The sequence below is a fragment of the Protopterus annectens genome, chromosome 9.part0, assembly GCF_019279795.1.
Source record: "Protopterus annectens isolate FY-2018-M chromosome 9.part0, PAN1.0, whole genome shotgun sequence".
Taxonomy (NCBI): domain Eukaryota; kingdom Metazoa; phylum Chordata; order Ceratodontiformes; family Protopteridae; genus Protopterus; species Protopterus annectens.
The window spans coordinates 34,191,994-34,213,396 of NC_056743.1; the positions used below are offsets into that span (position 1 = coordinate 34,191,994).

At 40.2% G+C, this 21,403-nt stretch overlaps 1 protein-coding gene across 1 annotated transcript in view; it reads left to right on the forward strand.

The window, feature by feature from the left end:
* Window positions 1-21,403, forward strand: part of LOC122811022 (liver carboxylesterase 1-like) — a 683,437-nt gene that overhangs the window by 563,731 nt on the left and 98,303 nt on the right. The window contains exon 8 of the mRNA XM_044082537.1: window positions 10,792-11,013. Coding sequence (XP_043938472.1) covers window positions 10,792-11,013 — 222 coding nt within the window. The remainder of the gene's footprint in view (window positions 1-10,791; window positions 11,014-21,403) is intronic.

The following is a 21,403-nucleotide window of genomic DNA, read 5'->3' on the forward strand; positions in this document are numbered from 1 at the left end:
ACAGTTGACTTACAAGGTGGTGTATTTTCCTCGTGTTTGATTATATACTGTTTGATTTCAAATATGATCCATAGATACTGAGATTCTGCACATTTATATCTGAGAAGAGCCATAGAGTTAAGAAAAGATAAAAAAGTATGTTGTTAAATTTTGACAACCCCATCAAGAAGATGAAAACAGAGGAAGAGCCAGCCACACTGCCCAATTTACTCGTATGCTAACCATAACACTACCCCTGCCCTTAACCATACTGCACACATTAGGTCACTAAGCAGCCTTTCCGTAATAGTAGCACTAAAACAATGTAATGTAAATATTGTAACAGCATGTCATCATTCTGATTGTCTTGTTGTGGTAGTTGTTACAACTGTATCTCTATCATTTGTAATTTACTGTAATCCTTTAGCCTGGATTATCTCTGAAAATGGCCTTCCAACGAGAGCATGTACCCAGTAAACAAATCTAAAAATAAACTGATAAACAAACTGTTAGAAAAATATGTATTAATATGTGTGCATTAGTGCCTTTTTAGAAGCCCAAAAGGGTTAATACATTTATTCTGCTTTATACTGAACAAATCCTTATTAATGGCAAATGCTTTCTGACCTTGTATTTTGTCAGCGCAGCTAAAATCTTGTTTATGTTTTAGGAAATGTATTGAGAAGCAGATGGTTTTCTGCTTGATTAGGAAAATAATGAATAGAACAATACTGCTTTCTATAATGTTATTAAACTTAGACAATTAGCCCTGTCTGTGTTATGAGAACATAACCAGCTGCAGGAAGGATAGATAAAGTGGAACAAAGACTGCTTGAAGAATATGAACTATAATCTGTGCTTGCTTTGTGCTTCAATGAGTAGAGTACCTTGAAATGTAACACAGCACTGTAGAAATAATTGCAACTAGCTGCAGGTCTCCAAGGCCATGTGTTTCTCATGAATCTAGAAGTGTTATGTCGTATCAGCAGAAAATCATGAGCAACATCTGCTGTGAAAAACAATATTGTAAACTTGTGATTAACTACGTCAGCTTCAGTAGGCAATGTCTTGTAAGAATAGTATAAGAATGGCTTCACTTCCTGATTTTAGTTAGACAAACTCTGTATTTTTGCATGCATGTTTTTGTCTCCTTGCTGCAAGAATTAAAGTGCCTTAACCTGAACCTTACGTGTATTGGTCTTTGAAGTTTTTTCCTTTGACAGATTGGTCCTTCGGACCGGAAACCTCCACTTTGACCAGATCAGACAGGCCACGTGGCTTGAAACCATACGGGGAAGAAACCACATCAGTTCTTCTTATTTGAAAAGACCTCCGACTGAATTGTCATCCAAAAGAGGCCAGCCACTGTTCTGATCTGCAGCTGAAGGGCGGGTTTACCTCGAACCAGACGATCAATCCCGGAGGCTCAGGTAAAGTGAGATTTATTCTTTTTCTGTTTTAGATCAGGGACTTGATTTGCATTGTCTGTCAGGGGATTTGTCTTGTACAAGTCAGGGACAGGAAGATTGCAGTCTTGTCATAGATCAGGGAAACAGAATAGGTAAGGCAGTTATTCTAGATAGACTGTGAAAAAGAGAAATTGTGGTACCACGTAAAAATAAGAAGGGTTACGTAACATTTCGAAGATTAGAATAAAATGGGAAATAAGTGCACGAAAAGATCCCAAACTCCGCCGTTAACTGAAGATGCGAAATTTATGCAATTACAACGTGCTGGTAATGTTAAATACTACTCCAAATGGATTAATAAGTATGAATTTGATGGTAAATTAGAAAAATCCCCACTTGTTAAACTTGTCAAACAGCTTAAAACTGATTCCAGAGGTCAGGTAAAAAAGCAACGTAAATTGGGGATTCCTCAGGCACACAGGTGGATTGAGGAAGTAAACCGTAGGGAACAAAAGAGTAATAATTCAAAAGCAATGTTTTTAGATAAAGAGGACAATAACTTATTAATAGCATCAGCCCCTCCACCTCCCTTACCAGAATATGAGCAAGTGAACAAGTTAGTCCACCCCTGCGATATCCTGCTATCCCTGCAAAAGCAACACCGTTTGTTAGAGATCCCGTCAAGACCAGGTCTCGAACACGGGCAGGAAACTCAAAAGGGGACATTGAGTTATATCAAATGGGTAGAAGTTCACGATATATGAGTGAAGAAGAAATATGCCCACTTATAGAAGTACCTAATCCTCAGGCAGGACAAGAAGGACAAGACCCAACTCTCTTAGTTTACAGACCGTTGACACCGGAAGATATCCGGAAATCCACTGTGGGAATTCCCCATCCAAAAGTTAATTTTAGAAAATTTTTAGAAGACCTACAAGGCATGAGGTTAAGTTATAACTTAAACGGAGAGGAAGTAGAAAAAGTAGTCAGACAAATCGTGGGACCAGATTGGCACATGATCAGTGGCAACTGGTATCCCCGTGACGCAGAACACAACCCCCTCCGACATAGTAGCGCAGAACTAGACAACAGAGTGAAAGGTCTTACAGACCGAATCTCTGAGAAATGGAAACCTAGGGCAGACTGGACTTGCATTAATCAATGCATCCAACAAGAAGGTGAAATTGTTGACAGATATTATGCTAGATTATTAGAGTGTTTTAATAACCATTGTGGAATGCAGGTACCTGAAGATCAAACACATGATTCCCCATATGAGCAGCAGTTAAAGAATGCATTTTTAAAAGGCAGTATTTTGCCTATAAGCAGCTTTACTACAAAGCACATGGCAGATCATCATACAAGTAGACTACTAACGAAAGGCATTTTAACAGTAAAAAGAAAAAGAAAGCCCAAGTATTTTCTGTAGAAGATGGAGCAGAAGTTTATGTAATACAGTCCGGGGAAAAAGGGCAAGAAAAATGCCCAGGGAAACAAACAATCTGATCAACGATCAGAGGACTTTGAAGGGCGAAAGAAAAGGGGGGAGTGCTTTAAATGCGGTAAGAAGGGACACCTGGCAAGGGATTGCAAGAAAAACAAGAAGGCAACTACGGAAGATAAGGAGGGTGAGGACTGACTATATGATAGCCAGGAATCACTAGAAGAAAATAGCCAAGAAAGGACAAATGAGAATGTGATAGAGGGAGAAGAGGATGTGACAGAAGAAATAGAGGAAGTACATGAAGTCACGGATAATGAAGAAAATGAAATTTTAGACTTAGCTTTATTGAGCTTGGAGCTCTATTTAGCAGACACAAAACCAGAAGTTACACTCCTGGTAGAAGGGAGGGAAGTCACATTCTTGTGTGACTCAGGGGCATCACGGACCCTGGTACATCCCTCCAAACTACCAGAGAATTCAGAGTCACCGGATTACATATTAGTGAAAGCAGCTAATGGACAGCTGTATCGGGAGCCCCTCTCCCATAACATTGCGATAACTGATCCTGTTTCAGGATTAACCCAGAAAAGCAAAATTGTCGTTTCTGCAAAATGCCCAGTAAACCTCTTGGGCCAAGAACTTATGCAACTATTTGGCATAGCAGTAGTTCCAACTATGCAGGGTATGGAAGCACAGTGACAAATTGATACTTTTGCAGTGCGATCGGAGGGTGAAACATTTTATTGATACAGCCATGACTTGGTTATGACTGGTCCAGGGGCAGTAACCGAAGAGCTGATGAACGTAGCCATCATTAAGTTCCCCTCCCTTGACATTGATAAACATTTGTTGCACTGTACTCTATTATTGTAGCACATCAGGACCTGATAAGGAATATGAACAAGAGTTGTTGAGAAACCGTGCAAACAGGTTAGTATTACGTAATCTGTACTGGGACATAAAAGGGAACAGTGTAGTTAGCTGTTCATTACCCCAGGAGTTCTTTGCACTTTATAAATTTAATCGATTACCACATGTAAGCTTAACCAAGGACAAAAATGTGAAATGGGCAGACCTAGGAGAAAAAGTCACGAGGTGGGAAAAACAGAGTTAGAACTGTCAGAACAGGGGGTACAAAAGCAGAAGTTAAATTGGAAAACACAGACACACATAGCTGTACACTTGCAGTCTAGCGAGGACAGCTGATTAGCACTCTTATCAGAAGAGGAAGAAGATGCCTTACAAAGCATACCAGAAACTCTCTGGTCAACAGGCAAATCAGATGTAGGACTTATTCGTACAGCAGGACCAGTTACTATCACGCCAAAGTCAGCATTTAGACCGCAAAAGAGACAGTATCCCTTAAGAAAAGATGCAGAGGTAGGAATCAAACCTATTATGGCAGCTTTACTTAAGGAAGGAGTACTGGTGGAATCACCTGATTCACCATATAACACACCCTTATTTCCTGTTAGAAAAGCAAATGGAGAATGGTAGATGGTCCAAGATTTACAAGCTGTAAATGACGCAGTAATACCAAGGGCACCTATGGTGCCAGATCCACACACCCTGTTGAATGATTTGAAACCTCAGCAGAAATATTTTTCTGTGGTAGATATCAGCAGTGTGTTCTTTTCGATACCGATACACCCTGACAGCCAACACTGGTTTGCATTCACATTTCAGGGGAAAAGGTATACATACACGCGACTACCACAGGGATATTGTAAAAGCCCAACAATATTTTCACAAGAAATGGCAAGCAACTTGGTGGGATTTACCCCACCGAGAGGCAGTCAGATTTTACTTTATGTTGATGACATCCTGCTGGCAGCCCCCACCCAGCAAGATTGTAAGGAAGATACTGCAGCATCGTTACAATTTTTAGCTATTCAGGGACATAAAGCAAATAAAAACAAATTACAGCTTTGGAAAAAGCAAGTTAGATACCTAGGATATGTAATATCCAAAGAGGGCAGAACATTAGATGAGGACAGAAAAGTAGCAATTTTACAAGCACCGAAACCCACTACCAAGAAGGAAATGATGTCCTTCCTGGGTATGACCAACTTTTATCGGAACTGGATCCCAAACTATGCTTTGGAATCTGCACAGCTGACCAACTTGATATACAAGAAGCCTATGATAGCACAGGATTTATTACAATGGACACCAGAAGCAGAATCTGCTTTCTGCAAATTGAAACAGTTGATAGCATCCTCACTAGTTTTAGGATTACCAAACTATCATAAACGTTTTTTCCAAACAGTGGATTGTAAGCAAGGTTATATGACATCAGTGTTAACACAGCAGCATGGGGACAAGCAACGCCCCATTGCTTACTATTCATCACAACTGGACCCAGTGGCGTGGTCTTTACCCCACTGTGTACAAGCAGTAGTCGCAGCTGCAATGGCAGTGCAGGCTTCGGCCTCAGTAGTGTTGTTCCACCATCTCACATTGAGAGCACCTCATGCAGTCGCGATTATTTTACTGCAAGAAAAAGTAGCATATCTTTCTCCTGCTAGGCATCTTTCCTGTATGACTATATTGTTGAGCCAACCTCATATGACAATTGAATGATGTACAACTTTGAATCCGTCTACCTTGCTTCCAACTCCTGCAGATGGCACACCGCACAGCTGCCTGCAGGAGATTGAGCAAAAGACACTGCCTAGAAAAGATCTTATGGATGTTCCCTTGGATGATGCCGAGGTGACATATTACGTGGACGGCTCATGCAAAAGGGGTCCCACAGGACAGAACCTAGAAGGATATGCAGTAGTCTCTGATACTGAGATTGTAGAAGCAAAATCTTTACCACACAATTTATCTGCACAAGCAGCAGAGCTGATTGCCTTAACACGGGCATGTACCTTAGCAAAGGGTAAATGTGTGAACATTTTTACTGATAGCCAGTACGCTTTCTCTACTGTACATGTTTTTGCGCAACAGTGGAAAAATCGAGGAATGATAACATCTACTGGCAAATCAATCAATCATGCGCAGTTTATTTTAGATCTTTTAGAATCTATTCAGTTACCTCAGAAAGTAGCGATTTGTAAATGCATAGCTCATACCAAGCAACAGGATAGAATTTCAAAAGGTAATGCAATGGCTGATACAGCTGCAAAGCAGGCAGATTCAGAAGCATTTCTTTTGAATGAGGAATTACAGCCTTCTGAGATTTTAGACTTAGAAATGTTAAAAACAATGCAGACACTTACTACGCGAGTTGAGAAACAAAGATGGATAAAATAAGGAGCAATTCTCAAGGAAGGGCTGTACATCTCCAAAGAGGGAAAACCGATATTGCCATCTAACTTGTTTAGATATGCAGCTTTGTTGAGCCATGGGCAATGCCATGTCTCAACAGGGGGGATGGTACAGTTAGTAAACCAAGTGTTCACAACATATGGATTTATAAACTACACTAAAATTTTTTGTTTATCATGCCATGTTTGTAATAAACATCATGCACAAGGGGCGTTAAAGCCCAAACAGGGGAGTTTTCCTGCACCACCATATCCGTTCCATACTATTTGTATGGATTTCATAGAACTGAACAAATGCGAAAATAAGAAGTATTGTCTTGTCATTGTAGATATGTTTTCCAAATGGGTGGAAGCTTTTCCGACCAAAAATCCAGATGCAGCTACTGTTGCGAAAACCCTTGTTAAAGAAATTATTCCTAGATTTGGCATACCGGAAAAGATCTACAGTGACAATGGTACACATTTTGTGAACCAAACTATACAACAACTGAGCAAGTTTTTCGGAATTTCTTTGAAAAATCATTGTGCATATCATCCACAATCTGCAGGGTTGGTAGAGAGGTACAATGGGACGTTAAAAAATAAATTAAGGAAGCTCATTGAGCAAACACATAGAAATTGGGTGTATTGTCTGCCCTTGGCACTGTTGAGCATGAGAACTGTTCCGAATGCAAAGGGATTGACTCCTTTTGAGAAGTTATTTGGGAGGGCATATTATATACCTCAGTGGAAACCTCTCATGCCTGCACATCAGGAAGCCGACTGTACACTCGCTGAGTATATGAAGAGAATGTTGAATTCTAAACACCTTTTGCAGTTTAATTCTGTTTCCGATAAGGAACAAACCAGACCATTGGAAGTAGCAGTAGTCCCAGGCACGTGGGTCTGGGTGAAAGTCATCAAGAGAAAAAACTGGTTGACACTGAAGTGGGAAGTACCATACCAAGTGCTACTGTCAACACCCACTGCAGTCAAGATCGCAGAGCGAGTGTCCTGGATTCACCTGACACACTGTAAACTGGTTAAAAACTTTGAGCTAGATAAAAATCTTGTTACTGTTACACCACACGAGTAAAAATGACAAAATCCAGAGCATACAGGAATGCAGAACAACCACAGAAATATTGTATGATCATCCTGTTAACTATACTGGTGACATTGATCTTTTTGTTGTGGCCTTTCCTTTTTCAGCCACACAAGCTAAACTGAATAAACGTGATGCGTTACTCATAGACTGGCATCCAAACTTTAACACTTACCAAGCGATCAAACATGTGTATGCTGAGACTTTTAATGTTTCAGTTGGGTTTGTACAGCTATACCAACAGCGTACGGGGGATTATTAATGACTGCAATCCCCCTCGGGGTCAATGAGACCTGGGAAAACTTGGTTTATGATACTATGACTGTTAAATCACACGATAAAATAGCATTGCACCTGCCTGTTACACAAAAGGGAATTGTGTGTTTTTATAAAAATTATACTGTCCAGGTGGGTTGGAGTAATTGTAATATGACTGTTCCTTACAAATGTTACACCAAAGCTAATAATGCAGGTTCTATTTGTGATACAGACTATGACTCGTTCCTTAAATCAGTGCACAGAACAATTAATGAAGAACAACATAATCCTGTTCTTTTTAAGCAACTGTCTAGAATAAACAAGAAAATGTTTCATGCAGGGCAAGCATATGTTAATAGTAAAGTTACTACTAAGGTGGAAGATTGTTATTTTGTATGTGCAAAAAGGCCTATAAATGGCTACCTGAGAATTGGTCTGGCAGTTGTTTTTTGGGTTACCTGGTTCCGGCCATACGACACACTGCACTTTTGCCTCGAGGTAAAATTCGAAATGCACGAGAAGTCACCAAGAAACCTGTCAGGAAACCTGAGAATCCAGTGGGACAGATCGAGGCGGGCTGGAGAAAACATCATTCCATGCACATATGGACTTGAGTGACACTGTCATATCATGTGCAGGCATATTACCAGCATATGGAGCAGTGAAATCAATTTGGGAGCTGAGAAAACTGTCTAAACTCCTCGAAGTAATGAGCAATGCAACTTTTTCTGCTCTCGAATTAGTGACTGATGAACTGAATGCCATGAGAACTGTGGTGCTTCAAAACCGCATGGCTCTTGACTTCACCCTAGAGGCGAGAGGTGGTACATGCGCTTTAATCCAAGAAGAATGCTGTAATGCTGTTCGTATATTCCTGACAACCAGCACGAGATAGGCAACCATCTTGAGGTGATTCAGCAAGTGTCGACCATGACCAAACCAGGCCCAAACCCACTGATGGACTTTTTCCAGAAATGGATTGGGCGGTGGGGTTCCATCCTAATGAACATCTTGATTGCTATTTGTGTAGGAATGCTCCTGTTGGGAGTATGTGTTTGTTGTGGCATCCCTGCATGAAAAGATTGATCAAAGATTTTATAGATTTGTCGGTTTCTGAAACCTCATATCAAGGTACTGAGCTTGATGAACTACTGAAGACTGAGATGCTTTCATAAGTTAAACTGAATGACTTTCTTAACTGCAAATCCAAAATGGAAGAGGTTAGGAAAAGAAACAAATCGTTTATGCTTTTGAAAGTAGAATAAAAGTATTAATAGGGGGGAAATGTTAGAAATATATGTATTAATATGTATGCATTAGTGCCTTTTTAGAATCCCAAAAGGGTTAATACATTTATTCTGCTTTATACTGAACAAATCCATATTAATGGCAAATGCTTTCTGACCTTGTATTTTGTCAGCGCAGCTAAAATCTTGTTTATGTCTTAGGAAATGTACTGAGAAGCAGATGGTTTTCTGCTTGATTAGGAAAATAATGAATAGAACAATACTGCTTTCTATAATGTTATTAAACTTAGACAAATAGCCCTGTCTTTGTTATGAGAACATAACCAGCTGCAGGAAGGATAGATAAAGTGGAACAAAGACTGCTTGAAGAATATGAACTATAATCTGTGATTGCTTTGTGCTCGAATGAGTAGAGTACCTTGAAATGTAACACAGCACTGTAGAAATAATTGCAACTAGCTGCCGGTCTCCAAGGCCATGTGTTTTCTCATGAATCTAGAAGTGTTATGTTGTATCAGCAGAAAATAATGAGCAACATCTGCTATGAAAAACAATATTGTAAACTTGTGATTAACTACATCAGCTTCGGTAGGCAATGTCTTGTAAGAATAGTATAAGAATGGCTTCACTTCCTGATTTTAGTCAGACAAACTCTGTATTTTTGCATGCATGTTTTTGTCTCCTTGCTGCAAGAATTAAAGTGCCTTAACCTGAACCTTACGTGTATTGGTCTTTGAAGTTTTTTCCTTTGACAGAAACACAGACACACTTCATCTATATCAGTATGCAAGTACAACACTAAAGCTATTCCCTTCTGTAGCCTTTACTCTAACCTTAGCCAGTGAACTCTCTCACATTCAGCCATTATAAAAAAGAAAAAAATTGGTAGTACTACCCACTCTCACTTACCTTCTTTCAGTATTGCACAAATTAACGTATTCTGCCCTCCTATCCTGCATAGCTTCATGGGTAATTACTAGGCTAGCTGCCCTTGTGGGCCATTTTAAGCCTACCCAGTTTCCCTTTTTGTGCTCAGTATAACCTATCTATTTGGTTATAGATTGGTCTTACCCATCCCATGGTCGATAATTAATGACCCCTAATGAGAATAACTAGGATCATACTATAGAAATTGTGAGGGGACCCATGCATGGGATAAAGCATTTAGGTGCCTCTTCTGTCCATTAGTAGTACAGGGGGCAGTTCTGGGGTAAATTTCCCATCCATAGGTCTAAGTTGTGTTTGAATATGGTCAGGAATGAACTTTGTTTTATGTTCTGTAGCAGCAGTATCATCTGCAATATATATCTGTCCCCTGAACTGTTCTGTTGATGTTGCAGAAGAAGTTTAGATCCCTAGACCTATTATTTCTGATGACATTTGACTTGCTTATGTGCATTAAATGTATCAGTAATGGGTTGGAGGATGCTTTGTATGCCAGACACAGATCACCTCTTAGCAGTCTGTAAGATATCAAGTGTAGCATCAAGACTTTGAGTTGGTCCATGTAGAACATATTATTTAGGCCTTGTATCCTTTTAGTAGGGAATGTCTCAACCTATTACCAGAACAATTTTGGACAAAGCTAAAAGTAATGATGGGGCAAAAGTCCAAAGTCAGGAACAGATTTTAAATATTGTTCTTAAAAATTTGATAGAATAACAGGTTTTGCAATTAGCATGCATTTTCTGAAGGATATAAAGTCTGAAATTCAAATGACTGTCATTATTTAGTGACTTCAACCCTCAGTAAACTGCTATAAAACATAAATTTTATAAGGAGCCATCCAAAAATATGAGGTAAAAATTTGGACATTCTGAGACAGGAAAGTTGAGAGGTGTGATTAGTACACATAACAAAATGGAGGAAATACAACTTTTGTAGTGAGATGGATATCCAAATAATAACTTGGTAAAACAAAACCCAACATGAATCCTAAATGATGTAGGATGACTCCATCAGTATTTTGAACAACAATATTAGCTATATCCATAATGGGATAACTGAGACTGAAGGATAGACATTGTTGATAGTAGTGCAGTTTAAGTATGCGCTGTGTTGGACGTAACTTTTATAATTTATATTATTTTTACAGAGGCCCTGTCCAGTCCTGTGTACCGTTATGTTGTGACCTACAACCCATCTCAAGAAACAAAGGATCTGTTTTTAACAGACTTCAAGAGCCGTTTTGCCTTTCATGGTTTGGATATATTTGGATTCTTTGGTGCTCTTGACTTTATTCTGGGAGAGACAACTGTAGATGACAGAAATTTCAGTCGATTATTTCAGAAATATTTTGCACATTTTGCCAAGAATGGTAACTCTTTTTCACTATTTAAATATTCAGTAGTGTTTAACATAAATCAAAATCCTTTTCATACTGTTACATATTAGTAAATATAAACTCTGTAGTTTATGCAGGAATGAATTTCTCTGTATAGTTCTGTTGATAAGAATGATATATGTGTCTGTGGATAGGCAGATTTTGCTAGGGAAAATTGCTTTGGAGTAACAAGATGAAAGAAGTGAAAGGGCTGTAGTGACTGTAAGCTTAATCATCAGGAGGACTGAATCCTGGCAAGGAGAATTGGGTAAGTTGGTATCAAAGCTCAGACTTAAGATATGCCAGAGGTAACAGAGACAGATGCATATTGTGGTGTAGTGACATGTAAGAAGAGAAAGTTCTGATGGTAGCAGGAAGGGCCAGGGATGTGGAGAGATGCTGGGATAGGAGGTTGAAAATGGTATTCTCAAAAGTAGTACCTGTTCTGACAACTAATACACTGAGGAAGGACAAGGTTAGGGATGCAGCAGTGCATTATGAGAAAGAACTGCAGACTGGAAAGGACATGGCAGAGAGAGCAATATGTACATCAGGAAGACTCTCCATCTTAGTCAAGAAAGGACAGTGGTACTCAAAGCTGGTTTGGAAAGGGGCATCAGAATAGCTGTACCTTTAAGCTATAAGGTGGGAGGGAATACTTCAGCAAGAAAGAAGAACAAAATAGACAACTTGGAGTTTGGCTGGGTATTATTACTGTAAACTAAAGAAACCTAGGTAGGAAAATGGGAAGCTGCAGACACTAATGGATGAGAGGGAGGATGGGCAGTGCTGATACCACACAGGGGTAACAAGAAGGAGTGGAACATGGAAGTGGCTCTGTGTAGATTGCTCAGGACTGACAGATAAGGGAACAGAAATCTAAGTAAAAAAGGGCATCAGATGAAAGGACAGAGAAGAAGAGGAAAAGCACATAATGAAGGACAAAAGAGAGAAGGATGCATGGTCAGAACATACAATATGTGCCTTTGTGGTTAAGTTATTAGAATGCAGGGGATGCTAGAGGAATGATTTGGTGTGTATGTCCCATGCACATCAATAGAGTAAGAAAGACTGGGGGGGTATAAGAGTGGGGTAGGAGGAAGAAGGTAATACTCTTTGGGGATTTGAATCTTCTAGAGCAGACTGGCATATTCTGAATTCCATGGTACAGAAGGAGCAGGAGTTGGCAGACATCTGTGGGTCCATGAGAGGATCAGCAAGCTGGTAGAGAAAAGATGGATTTCTGGATATGCCTGAACGACTGGAAAGGATCAAAGTTGTTCAGATGGAAGATTGGGGGGGGGGGGGGCAGTGCAAACATAATCCTGTGGAACTTTATGGGACTGGATTATAATGGACTGAGGAGAGTGTCAGAGATGAATGAGGAGAGAATGCACAAAATGAGCTTGTAAGCAATCGAAGAGAATCATTCAGTGATGCAATGCTCAGAGCTATAGATTTATGGCTTTGAGACAGTTCCAAAAGGCAAAAAAAGAGAGAGAGATACCATCAAATCTCATGAGACCAGAGCTCACAATTACAAGAGTCATATTTAGTTGGTGTGACAATAACACAGGATTTCAAACCAAAGTGAGACTAGAAGCAAAAGGGACCATTTCATACCCTCTTGTTCATCCAGCCATGCCATTATGTCTAAAGAGAAGTGTGTGGCTAGTGATTTGAACAATGACAGGACTTCTACGAAGTAGATGGAAGGGGTGGTGTGATGGGGGTGTACTATACAAAGAGGTAAGTGGAAGAGTACCAAAGGAGGGAAGGGCAGCAAAGGCCTATGGTTAGAGGAAGTTTGCAGAATCCCTTCTGCAAACTTCCTCTAACCTTAGGCCTTTGCTGTCCTTCCCTCCTTTGGTACTCTTCCACTTACCTCTTTGTATAGTAGGAGTGAAGGATTCTGTAGTTAAATTTCAGAAAAAGGTAGGGAAGGACATATTTGGTCAGGCTGAGCAAATATGCAATTGGTATCACTGAAGAGTTATATACTCCAGTCTTTACAGAGGAATTCAAGAGGATGGTGATGTTCTTAGAGGAAGTTAGGGCAGCATGGAGACAGAAGTGGACGGCACCAGAAGAAAGGTACTTCTGTAAGGGAGGGTAAACAACAGGGACCAATGTTTTGCCTGTCAACGTCATAAAACACCTAGCTAGTGCACTGGCAGATCCCTGACAGATGTTTTCAATAGACCACTAGCTACTTTGGAAATTGTCTCATGACTGGAAGACCACAACCATATTGTAAGGATTGGGGTAGGTAAACTGTAGGGCAGTACAGGCTTGTTAGCCTAAAAGTCTAATAGCAGTGGCAGCTAAAGTCATGGAGATAATTTTGAGGGAAACGTTGATTGCTTTCATGAAAGACAACAGTTTCCAGGGTAATAACCAACACAGCCAAAATCTGTCAAGCAAACCTGATCCAATTTTATGATTGGGGTTACAGCATACGTTTACAATGGATTTCTGGTACACATGATCTATCACAACTTGAGCAAGAGCTTTGACAAGGACCAGCTGGGAAACCTGGATTTTTGGGGTGAGATAAAGACTGTGAAAGTGGATTTTTACATGGCTAAACTGTTGGATATGGGATTGTGATGACATGGATGATGGGTAGAATTAGAAAAGTGATTAGTAGAATACAGTACCTGCTAGTCCTGGGTTATCACCCTTCTTTGTATTAATGTCAAGCTTGTGTGAAAGAAAAGAGAAGATCAACCTGTGCAGGTGATGCAGAGTTAAAGACAGCAGTGAAGCTGGCAGAAGAGTCTAAAGCTGAATTGGGAAAGGCTGACAAAGGTGGCTCAAAGATAACAGATGAGGTTCAATATGGATTAATGCAAGTTATTGCACCTGGGTTATAGCAATGCCAGTGTGAATTATCAGCCTGGGAGAGTGGAACTGATGACTGCAGGGCAGTAAAAACATCTGGGAGCATCATTTATACCTGGACTTCATCATTAGGAGAGTGAGATGCTAGTGGTCTGGGAGCACTGTTTAGATACCTGAAATGGACCACCAGAAGTAGAGTGAGATGGTACTGACAATGCTAACAGAAGTTTATACTTGGGAGATAGACTTCAGAAGCAAAGAAGTAATACTTGCACTGTACTGGGCCTTGTTTAGTAAATATTGAATTGTTTGTGTAGATCTGAGGGTTTAAAAAGGGATAGGTACATCTCTCTGTTGTAAATAATCCAGAGGTCCCCTATCTCCCACCCACTGAAAGATGTATGAGATGGAGGGCAGTTGATATGAAAGAGGAATTAAGAGGTTAAGGTTATTCTCAGTTAATACAAATATATAAAGGAGGACATGATGTGGGCAGAAAATATTTTGCTAAGTAGATATGAAGGGGGACAATCCTGATGAAGAATGACAGAAGGGCAGGAAGGAGTGCAAGCGACAGATTGTAAAGACCACCTACTCCTTGAACTTTTCAAAGTAATTTTTGTCTAGACTGCCAAAAAACTGTATAACATCCCAAATCTAAAAGCCCTCTGATAACAATTTCTATTACAGATGTGCCATTTGAATATATTGCTATGGCTACTGTTAGGCTGCTATTAAAATCTATTAATAGGCGTTAGTACATACTGGTAATAATAGACTATGCTACGAAATGTTTAGAAGTAGTGATGTTATGTAAAGTTTCAGCTAAAGCTATTACCATAGAACTGGTACAAGCATTCTCTAGACTGGGTATCCCTAAGGAGGTCCTTACTGACCAAGGCAGTGCCTTGATAACAGTTATAAAAGTCAGACAGATGCTGAATGATGGATCAGCAGAGTGGTTGAATAAATCATTGACATTCGCGCTATGGAACATCACTGATACAGCTGCAAAGTGGAACCAGTTGTAGTTTACTTATTGTTTGCAATAGGAGAGATGCCACAAACGTCAACTGGATTTGCATTTGTACTGCAGGTATTCCAGTGGACTAAATGATATTACTAAGGAAACTTGGGAAGAAGGGAAAACACCAGTTAAAACTGTCATAGAACACTATATTGGTTTTGAGGATAGAGTATGTCTAGTAGACGAGCATATTTAGAAAGCCCAGGAGATGCCACAACATGTATATAATAAAAATGCTCAGCTTCAAGAATTTAACCCAGGAAGGTAGGTATTAATATTAATGCCGTACAGGGAGAATACATTTCTGGCTAAATATTTATGTAAGTATGAGACCATTTGAAGTAATCGAAAATAAATATGGTGAGCTACAAGGTTAGACTGCCAAGCTGGAGAGCGAGAGCAAATCTCTCACACTAATGTTTTGAAAACTGTGGAAAGAATTAGAAAATTCTATGGGAACTTTGTGAGTGTAAATTCACATGCAAGAAATTATAGAATTTTTACCTGAATTTCAGCTAGAGGAATCTTTGTCAAAAGTATAAAAGCAAGCAAGTTAAGATGGATTTGTGAAGAAACAAAGGAATGTTCTCAGACATTTATTTACTTACTTCAGTTTACTGATCAGGATGATCTGACTGACCCACACAATAACCCCTTTTCAGCAGGGGACAGAGGAGAAAAGCTGCTTACTATGTGCAACGGAGTGCAGGATGTCATATGTTGGGATATACAGATTCAACTTTCACAAACATACGTACATAGTGCAAGTATAGTTTTCACAAACACATAGTGTATAGCCTAAGACTAATGACCTCGATTAATCAATTCAAAAATCACCTCAAAATATTTCTTAAGTCTCATTGGTCATGCCCATGTACTAAACCAGACTAGCCGCTGTAGTATACACCCAATCCCAGAGATCTCAACCTTCCCCCTCGGCTTCAACTTGTCGCCAACCTTAGTCTTATCTATATAATATTCTGATTGTTATTTTACAAATATGTTATACCAATGTCTTTTCCTGTGATATGTATGTTATGCTACTCTATACCACTTGTAAATGTATCCTGTATTCTCTTATCTGTGGAGCTTTTCTCCCCGGGCCTCTACTGAAAATGGACATGTATCCAGCTAGACTAGCCCGGTCAACAAATGTAAAATAAAATAAATAAAATAAAATAGTGGGTCAGTCAGGAAGAAATGCTATAAAGACATGCATGAGAGAAGTAAACTGACAGAACATAACACAGGGACATTTAGAGTGAAGGTTACACTGAAACCTTACTTAGTCACAGAAAAAAATCAGTAAGAGAAGTTCAAAAATGCACAAACATAACATGGTATAAAACCAAGTGAGCGGAGCAGCGCAGTAGTGCTAGTCCCTAAAAATGAGGGAAGTGTCAGACTGTATAATGACTGAAGAGTCACATAGTAAATGGAGCAGCCCAGTACTGCTGGTCCCTAAACCTGAGGGAAGTGTCAAATTATGTAATGACTGAAGAGTCACAGAGTAACTGGAGCAGCCCAGTTGTGCTGGTGCCTATACCTGATGGAAGAATCTGTCACATGCTGTAATGACTGACACATCACAGAGTGACTGGTGCAGACCAGTAGCTCTGGACCCTAAACCTGAGGGAAGTATCAGATTTTGTAGCAATTTTAGAAAACTGAACATAATTTCAAAGTTTTGATAGGTATTCCATGTGCAAAATCGATGAATTGAAAAAAGAATCTGGGAAAGGTCATATATTTTGCAGTACTAAACTTGACACAGGGATATTTTCAGATGTAACCCCTCCTAAAAAAACAGTCACTGTAACCCTTGATGGTCTCTTTCAGTACCCACTGCTACCATCTTGCTTACATGAATCACCAGCCACCTTTCAGAGATTGAGGGCTACAATACTAAGACTCACTCACAGTACACAGTCACATTCCTAGATGACATGGTCATGCATTCAGAGGACTATGTGTCTCGCTTACAAAAAGTGCAGGCTTTCCTAGAATCTATAAGAAAAGCAGGCTTGACTGCAAATGCTCAAAAGAGTAAATAGGGCATGGTGGAATCCAAGTATCTGGAACACCTTATAGAAATAAGTGGTAAAACCACAACTAGGAAAAAATAGAGGCCATAAAAAACTTCACCAAAAGACAAAAGGTGGCTTTCTGACTAGCTGGGTAATACAGAAAATTTGTGCCTAATTTTGCAAGTATTGTCTGTCTTCTGATGTGTCACAAAAGGAAAAACTTCTGCCAAGGAGCAATAGTCCCTTGAAGAAGACATGGACATTAATGGGCTAAGAAGTGTATTATGTTTGGAATTAGTGTTAGAGTAAAATGTAAGGAGGGTCTGGGGCAGGGCACAGAAATGTGACCTGATTTTCTCCTGTATTTCAGGAGCCCCAGGTACCTAATCATGGACTTTTTTTTTGTAAACTACCCCTCAATTAAGCATGGGCAGGGGTGAAGTTGAAATGCAGAAACAGGGCCTAGTTAGCTGGATGGCTCCTCCATTTCAGGAGCACCAGCCACTAGATCAGAGACCGTTTTATTTAGCTCTTCACTTGAAGAGTTGTGGGCTGTAGTTCATGGATCCAGCACAAGGCGCTAGTTGAACTGGCTACACCTCTGCTTCCTGATAGGTATGTTGTGTTGTCAAGGTCCTACAGTCCATCAGTATGAGCCCAAAACTGATGCTTTTGTTCTTGAAGGTAGCTTTAACATGTTTACAGAAATGTGGAATATGCCTTAAAATATGTAAAGGAACTTGGGCTGGAAAATTATAACACTTCAGCCAACCAACCCTCTTAGTGAGATAAGTCAGTTGTCTGTTTAGTGCTTTAATACTGGCTCTCAGTAGCCCAATCAGGGCTTATTGTGACTCCAGTGTGAGACATACTTGGGTGAAGCCTGTGCGCCACTGGCCTCCAGGCTGTGACTTTGTTTGCCAGCCTGGTGCTGGAAAGGTTTTATTGAGACATAGTCTGAGTTAGAGTAACCTACATAGATTTGAACCTTTCATTTAAGGTACTGTATGTATTGTAAATAATTATGTCAGTAATGAGGAAAGGCCAGATGGGCTATAGTTTCATTTTGTCTCCAGATAAATCTGGTTTGCATACAAGAGTGCCCATATAATAACATTCCAACACTAAAATGTATTTTTAAAGATGAAGCCTCTTTCCCATGTAGAGAGGATTCATCTCATACCTCCTTCTTCAAATATGCTAACTCCATGGTAGTATATGAGTGGAAAAAAAGAGTAAAGACCACACATGGAGAATCACAGCCACTGCAGAAATAGAAATCTTAGCAGCAATAGTTGTGTATGGGAAACACCAATCACCTGGTAAAACTAATATATATGACAGAGAGGAAGAAATGTGTGTAAGTATACTGCATTTGACTATGTGGATTCTCCCCAATGGGCATCAAACCAAATGGGCTTTTAACCATTTGAATTCAGCCATTTGGCATTTAGCTAAATAAGTATTCAATGTGATGTCTCTCTGTCTCACAGTGTTCTACTTGTAGTATATATATGTGTGTGTGTGTGTGTGTGTGTGTGTGTGTGTGTGTGTGTGTGTGTGTGTGTGTGTGTGTGTGTGTGTGTGTGTGTGTCTGTGTGTGTGTCTGTGTGTGTGTGTATTTATTTGTTCAACAAAATGAAGTTCAGAGTCGTCTGTTGGGGGGACATTTTTTTTAACATTGATATTGTTTAATGTCTCTTTTGCCAGAGTAGGTAAATAGATTTGCATTGGTAGTGTGTGTATGTGTATTCCTTTGAGGATTTGCAGGTGTTAGGTAAGTCGATAGATCTGGAGTTTGTGTGAGTGTTGGCAGATGAAGATTATGGTAATGGTAATCCACACCCTGCAAACATTCTGTCTAGATACTGGAGCCCTCCAATGGTTTCAATCCTACCTGAATGGTCGACAGCAGGCTGTTCTCTGGCAGAACAAACTCTCTAACCTTCTACCTAACACCCTTGGAGTACCACAAGGCTCTATACTAGGGCCCTTTCTGTTCTCCATCTTCATTAACGACCTTTATACTGTCATCCCAAAAGTCAGCTGTATCCAATATGCTGATGACTCTACTCTGATTTGCTCAGCCACATCTCCAGTAGAGTTATGGTCAGCTACCCAGACCACCTTTAATACCATAGAAAACTGGCTTTCTGAACATCGTCTGATCCTAAATCCCAAAAAAACTAAAATGCTGTTATTTTCACCAACACGTAGGTCTACCGCTTTCACCTTTACCATAAAATCAAATGATGGCACAATAATCTCCCCTGACCCGTCTACAAAACTATTAGGTGTCATCATAGACAGTAATCTAAACTTTGACCTACATGTTAACCAAACTATCAAAACAATCAATAAAAAATTAGGGTCACTTTACAGAATAAAAGCCTTCCTAACCCCTCCAGCTAAAATTGCCATAGCTCGCTCTCACCTTCTTTCAACCCTTCTGTATGCATCCCCTCTACTCTTGAATTTAAACAGGACTGTCCTTAACAAACTCTCAATTTGCTACAACTACATTGCCAGGTTTGCCACTGGGCTGCCTTTTAGGACACATCATTGCATCAATCTAAATCAGCTTGGGTGGCTTGAACTACCCAGCCTAATCCAGTATAACCAACTGATTATGGCCTATAAATCCTCTATAATCCGGACAATACTCCTGCACTTAAAAATATTATCACCCCCTATAACAATCCTAGACTGCTTCGATCCTCTAACAAACTACTAATTCAGACTAGCAAAATTAATAACACAGCCGGTGATTCTCTCTTTGCTAACTCTGTAAGTAGATCCTGGAACTCTCTTCCAGCTGATATTACCTTACTTTCCACCTTAGGTCAATTTAAAACTAGACTCAACAACATTTGTCACTTAACTGGCTATGTCAATGTATCAAGCCTGGCTAACTCTCTCTAGAATGTGTAAATATCTGTTAACCAGTTTACTGTGTAATTTAATTTAATCTGGACTTGTGCTCAGGATTAACTGTAACCTGTGGAACTTGTTTAACTTGCTTACTTATGGAATCTCTGTAAATAGTCTGTTTGTAATATGTAATGCTGGTATTATGTAATGCTGTATTATCTGCTTACCCTTGGAGCTTTTCTCCCCGGGCCTCCGCTGAAAATGGACATGCATCCAGTCGGACTATCCCGGTCAACAAATGTAAAATAAATAAAATAAAATAAAAAATAGCTAGGTGAGGAGACAGATATTTTGTGTCTGTGAGAGTGTTTGCGGGATAGGCTTAGAGTAAGGATTAGATAAGGGGAAAATATAGTGTTGTGAGAATTAGATGGTCTGTGTGTGTGTGTGTGTGTGTGTGAGTGTGTGCGTCGTGAGTGTGTCTATGAGTCTGTTTTGTTTACGGAAACGTTTCTTTAACGTCAGGTGTTAGTGATAGGGATAGCATTCATTACTCAGCTAGTACAGGCAGACGAGGCTGGGAGTAAGGTAAGGTGTTAGGGATAGGGCTGGCATTCACTGCTCAGGTGGTACAGGGAGACAAATCTGGGCGTAAGGTAAAGTGTTAGGGATAGGGCTGGCATTCATTACTCGGGTGGTACAGGGAGAAAAGGCTGGCAGTAAGGTAAGGTATTAGGGATAAGGCTAGCATTCATTACTCGAGAGGTACATGAAGATGAGGCAGGCAGTATGGTAAGGTGTTAGGGATAGGGCTAGCATTCATTATTCAGTTGGTACAGGGAGACGTGGCTGGCAGTAAGGTCAGGTGTTAGGGATACAGCTAGCATTCATTACTCAGGTGGTACAGGGAGAAGAGGCTCAGGTTAAGGTAATGTGTTAGGCATAGGGATAGCATTCATTATGCAGGTGTCACAGGGAGACAAGGCTAGTAATAAGGTAACATGTTAGGGATAGGTCTAGCACTCATTACTCAGGTGGTAGAGGGAGACGAGGCTGGGAGTAAGGTAAGCTGTCAGGGATAGGGCTAGCATTCATTACTTAGGTGGTACAGGGACATAAGGCTGGGTGTAAGGTCAGATGATAGGGATAGGGATAGCATTCATTACTCTGGTGGTACAGGGAGAAGGGGCTCGTATAAAGATAAGGTGTTAGGGTTCGGGCTAGCATTCATTACTCGGGTGGTACAGGGAGAAGGGGCTCGTATAAAGATAAGGTGTTAGGGATCGGGCTAGCATTCATTACTCAGGTGGTACAGGGAGAAGGGGCTCGTATAAAGATAAGGTGTTAGGGATCGGGCTAGCATTCATTACTTGGGTGGTACAGGGAGACGAGACTGGCAGTAAGATATGGTGTTAGGGATAAAGCTGGCGTTCATTACTCAGGTGGTACAGGAAGACGGGGCTGGGAGTATGGTCAGGTGTCAGGGATAGGGATAGCATACATTACTCTGGTGGTACAGGGAGAAGATTCTGGCAGTAAGATAAGGTGTTAGGGATAGGGCTACCATTCATTACTCAGGTGGTACAGGAAAAGGTTGCTGGGAGTAAGGTAAGGA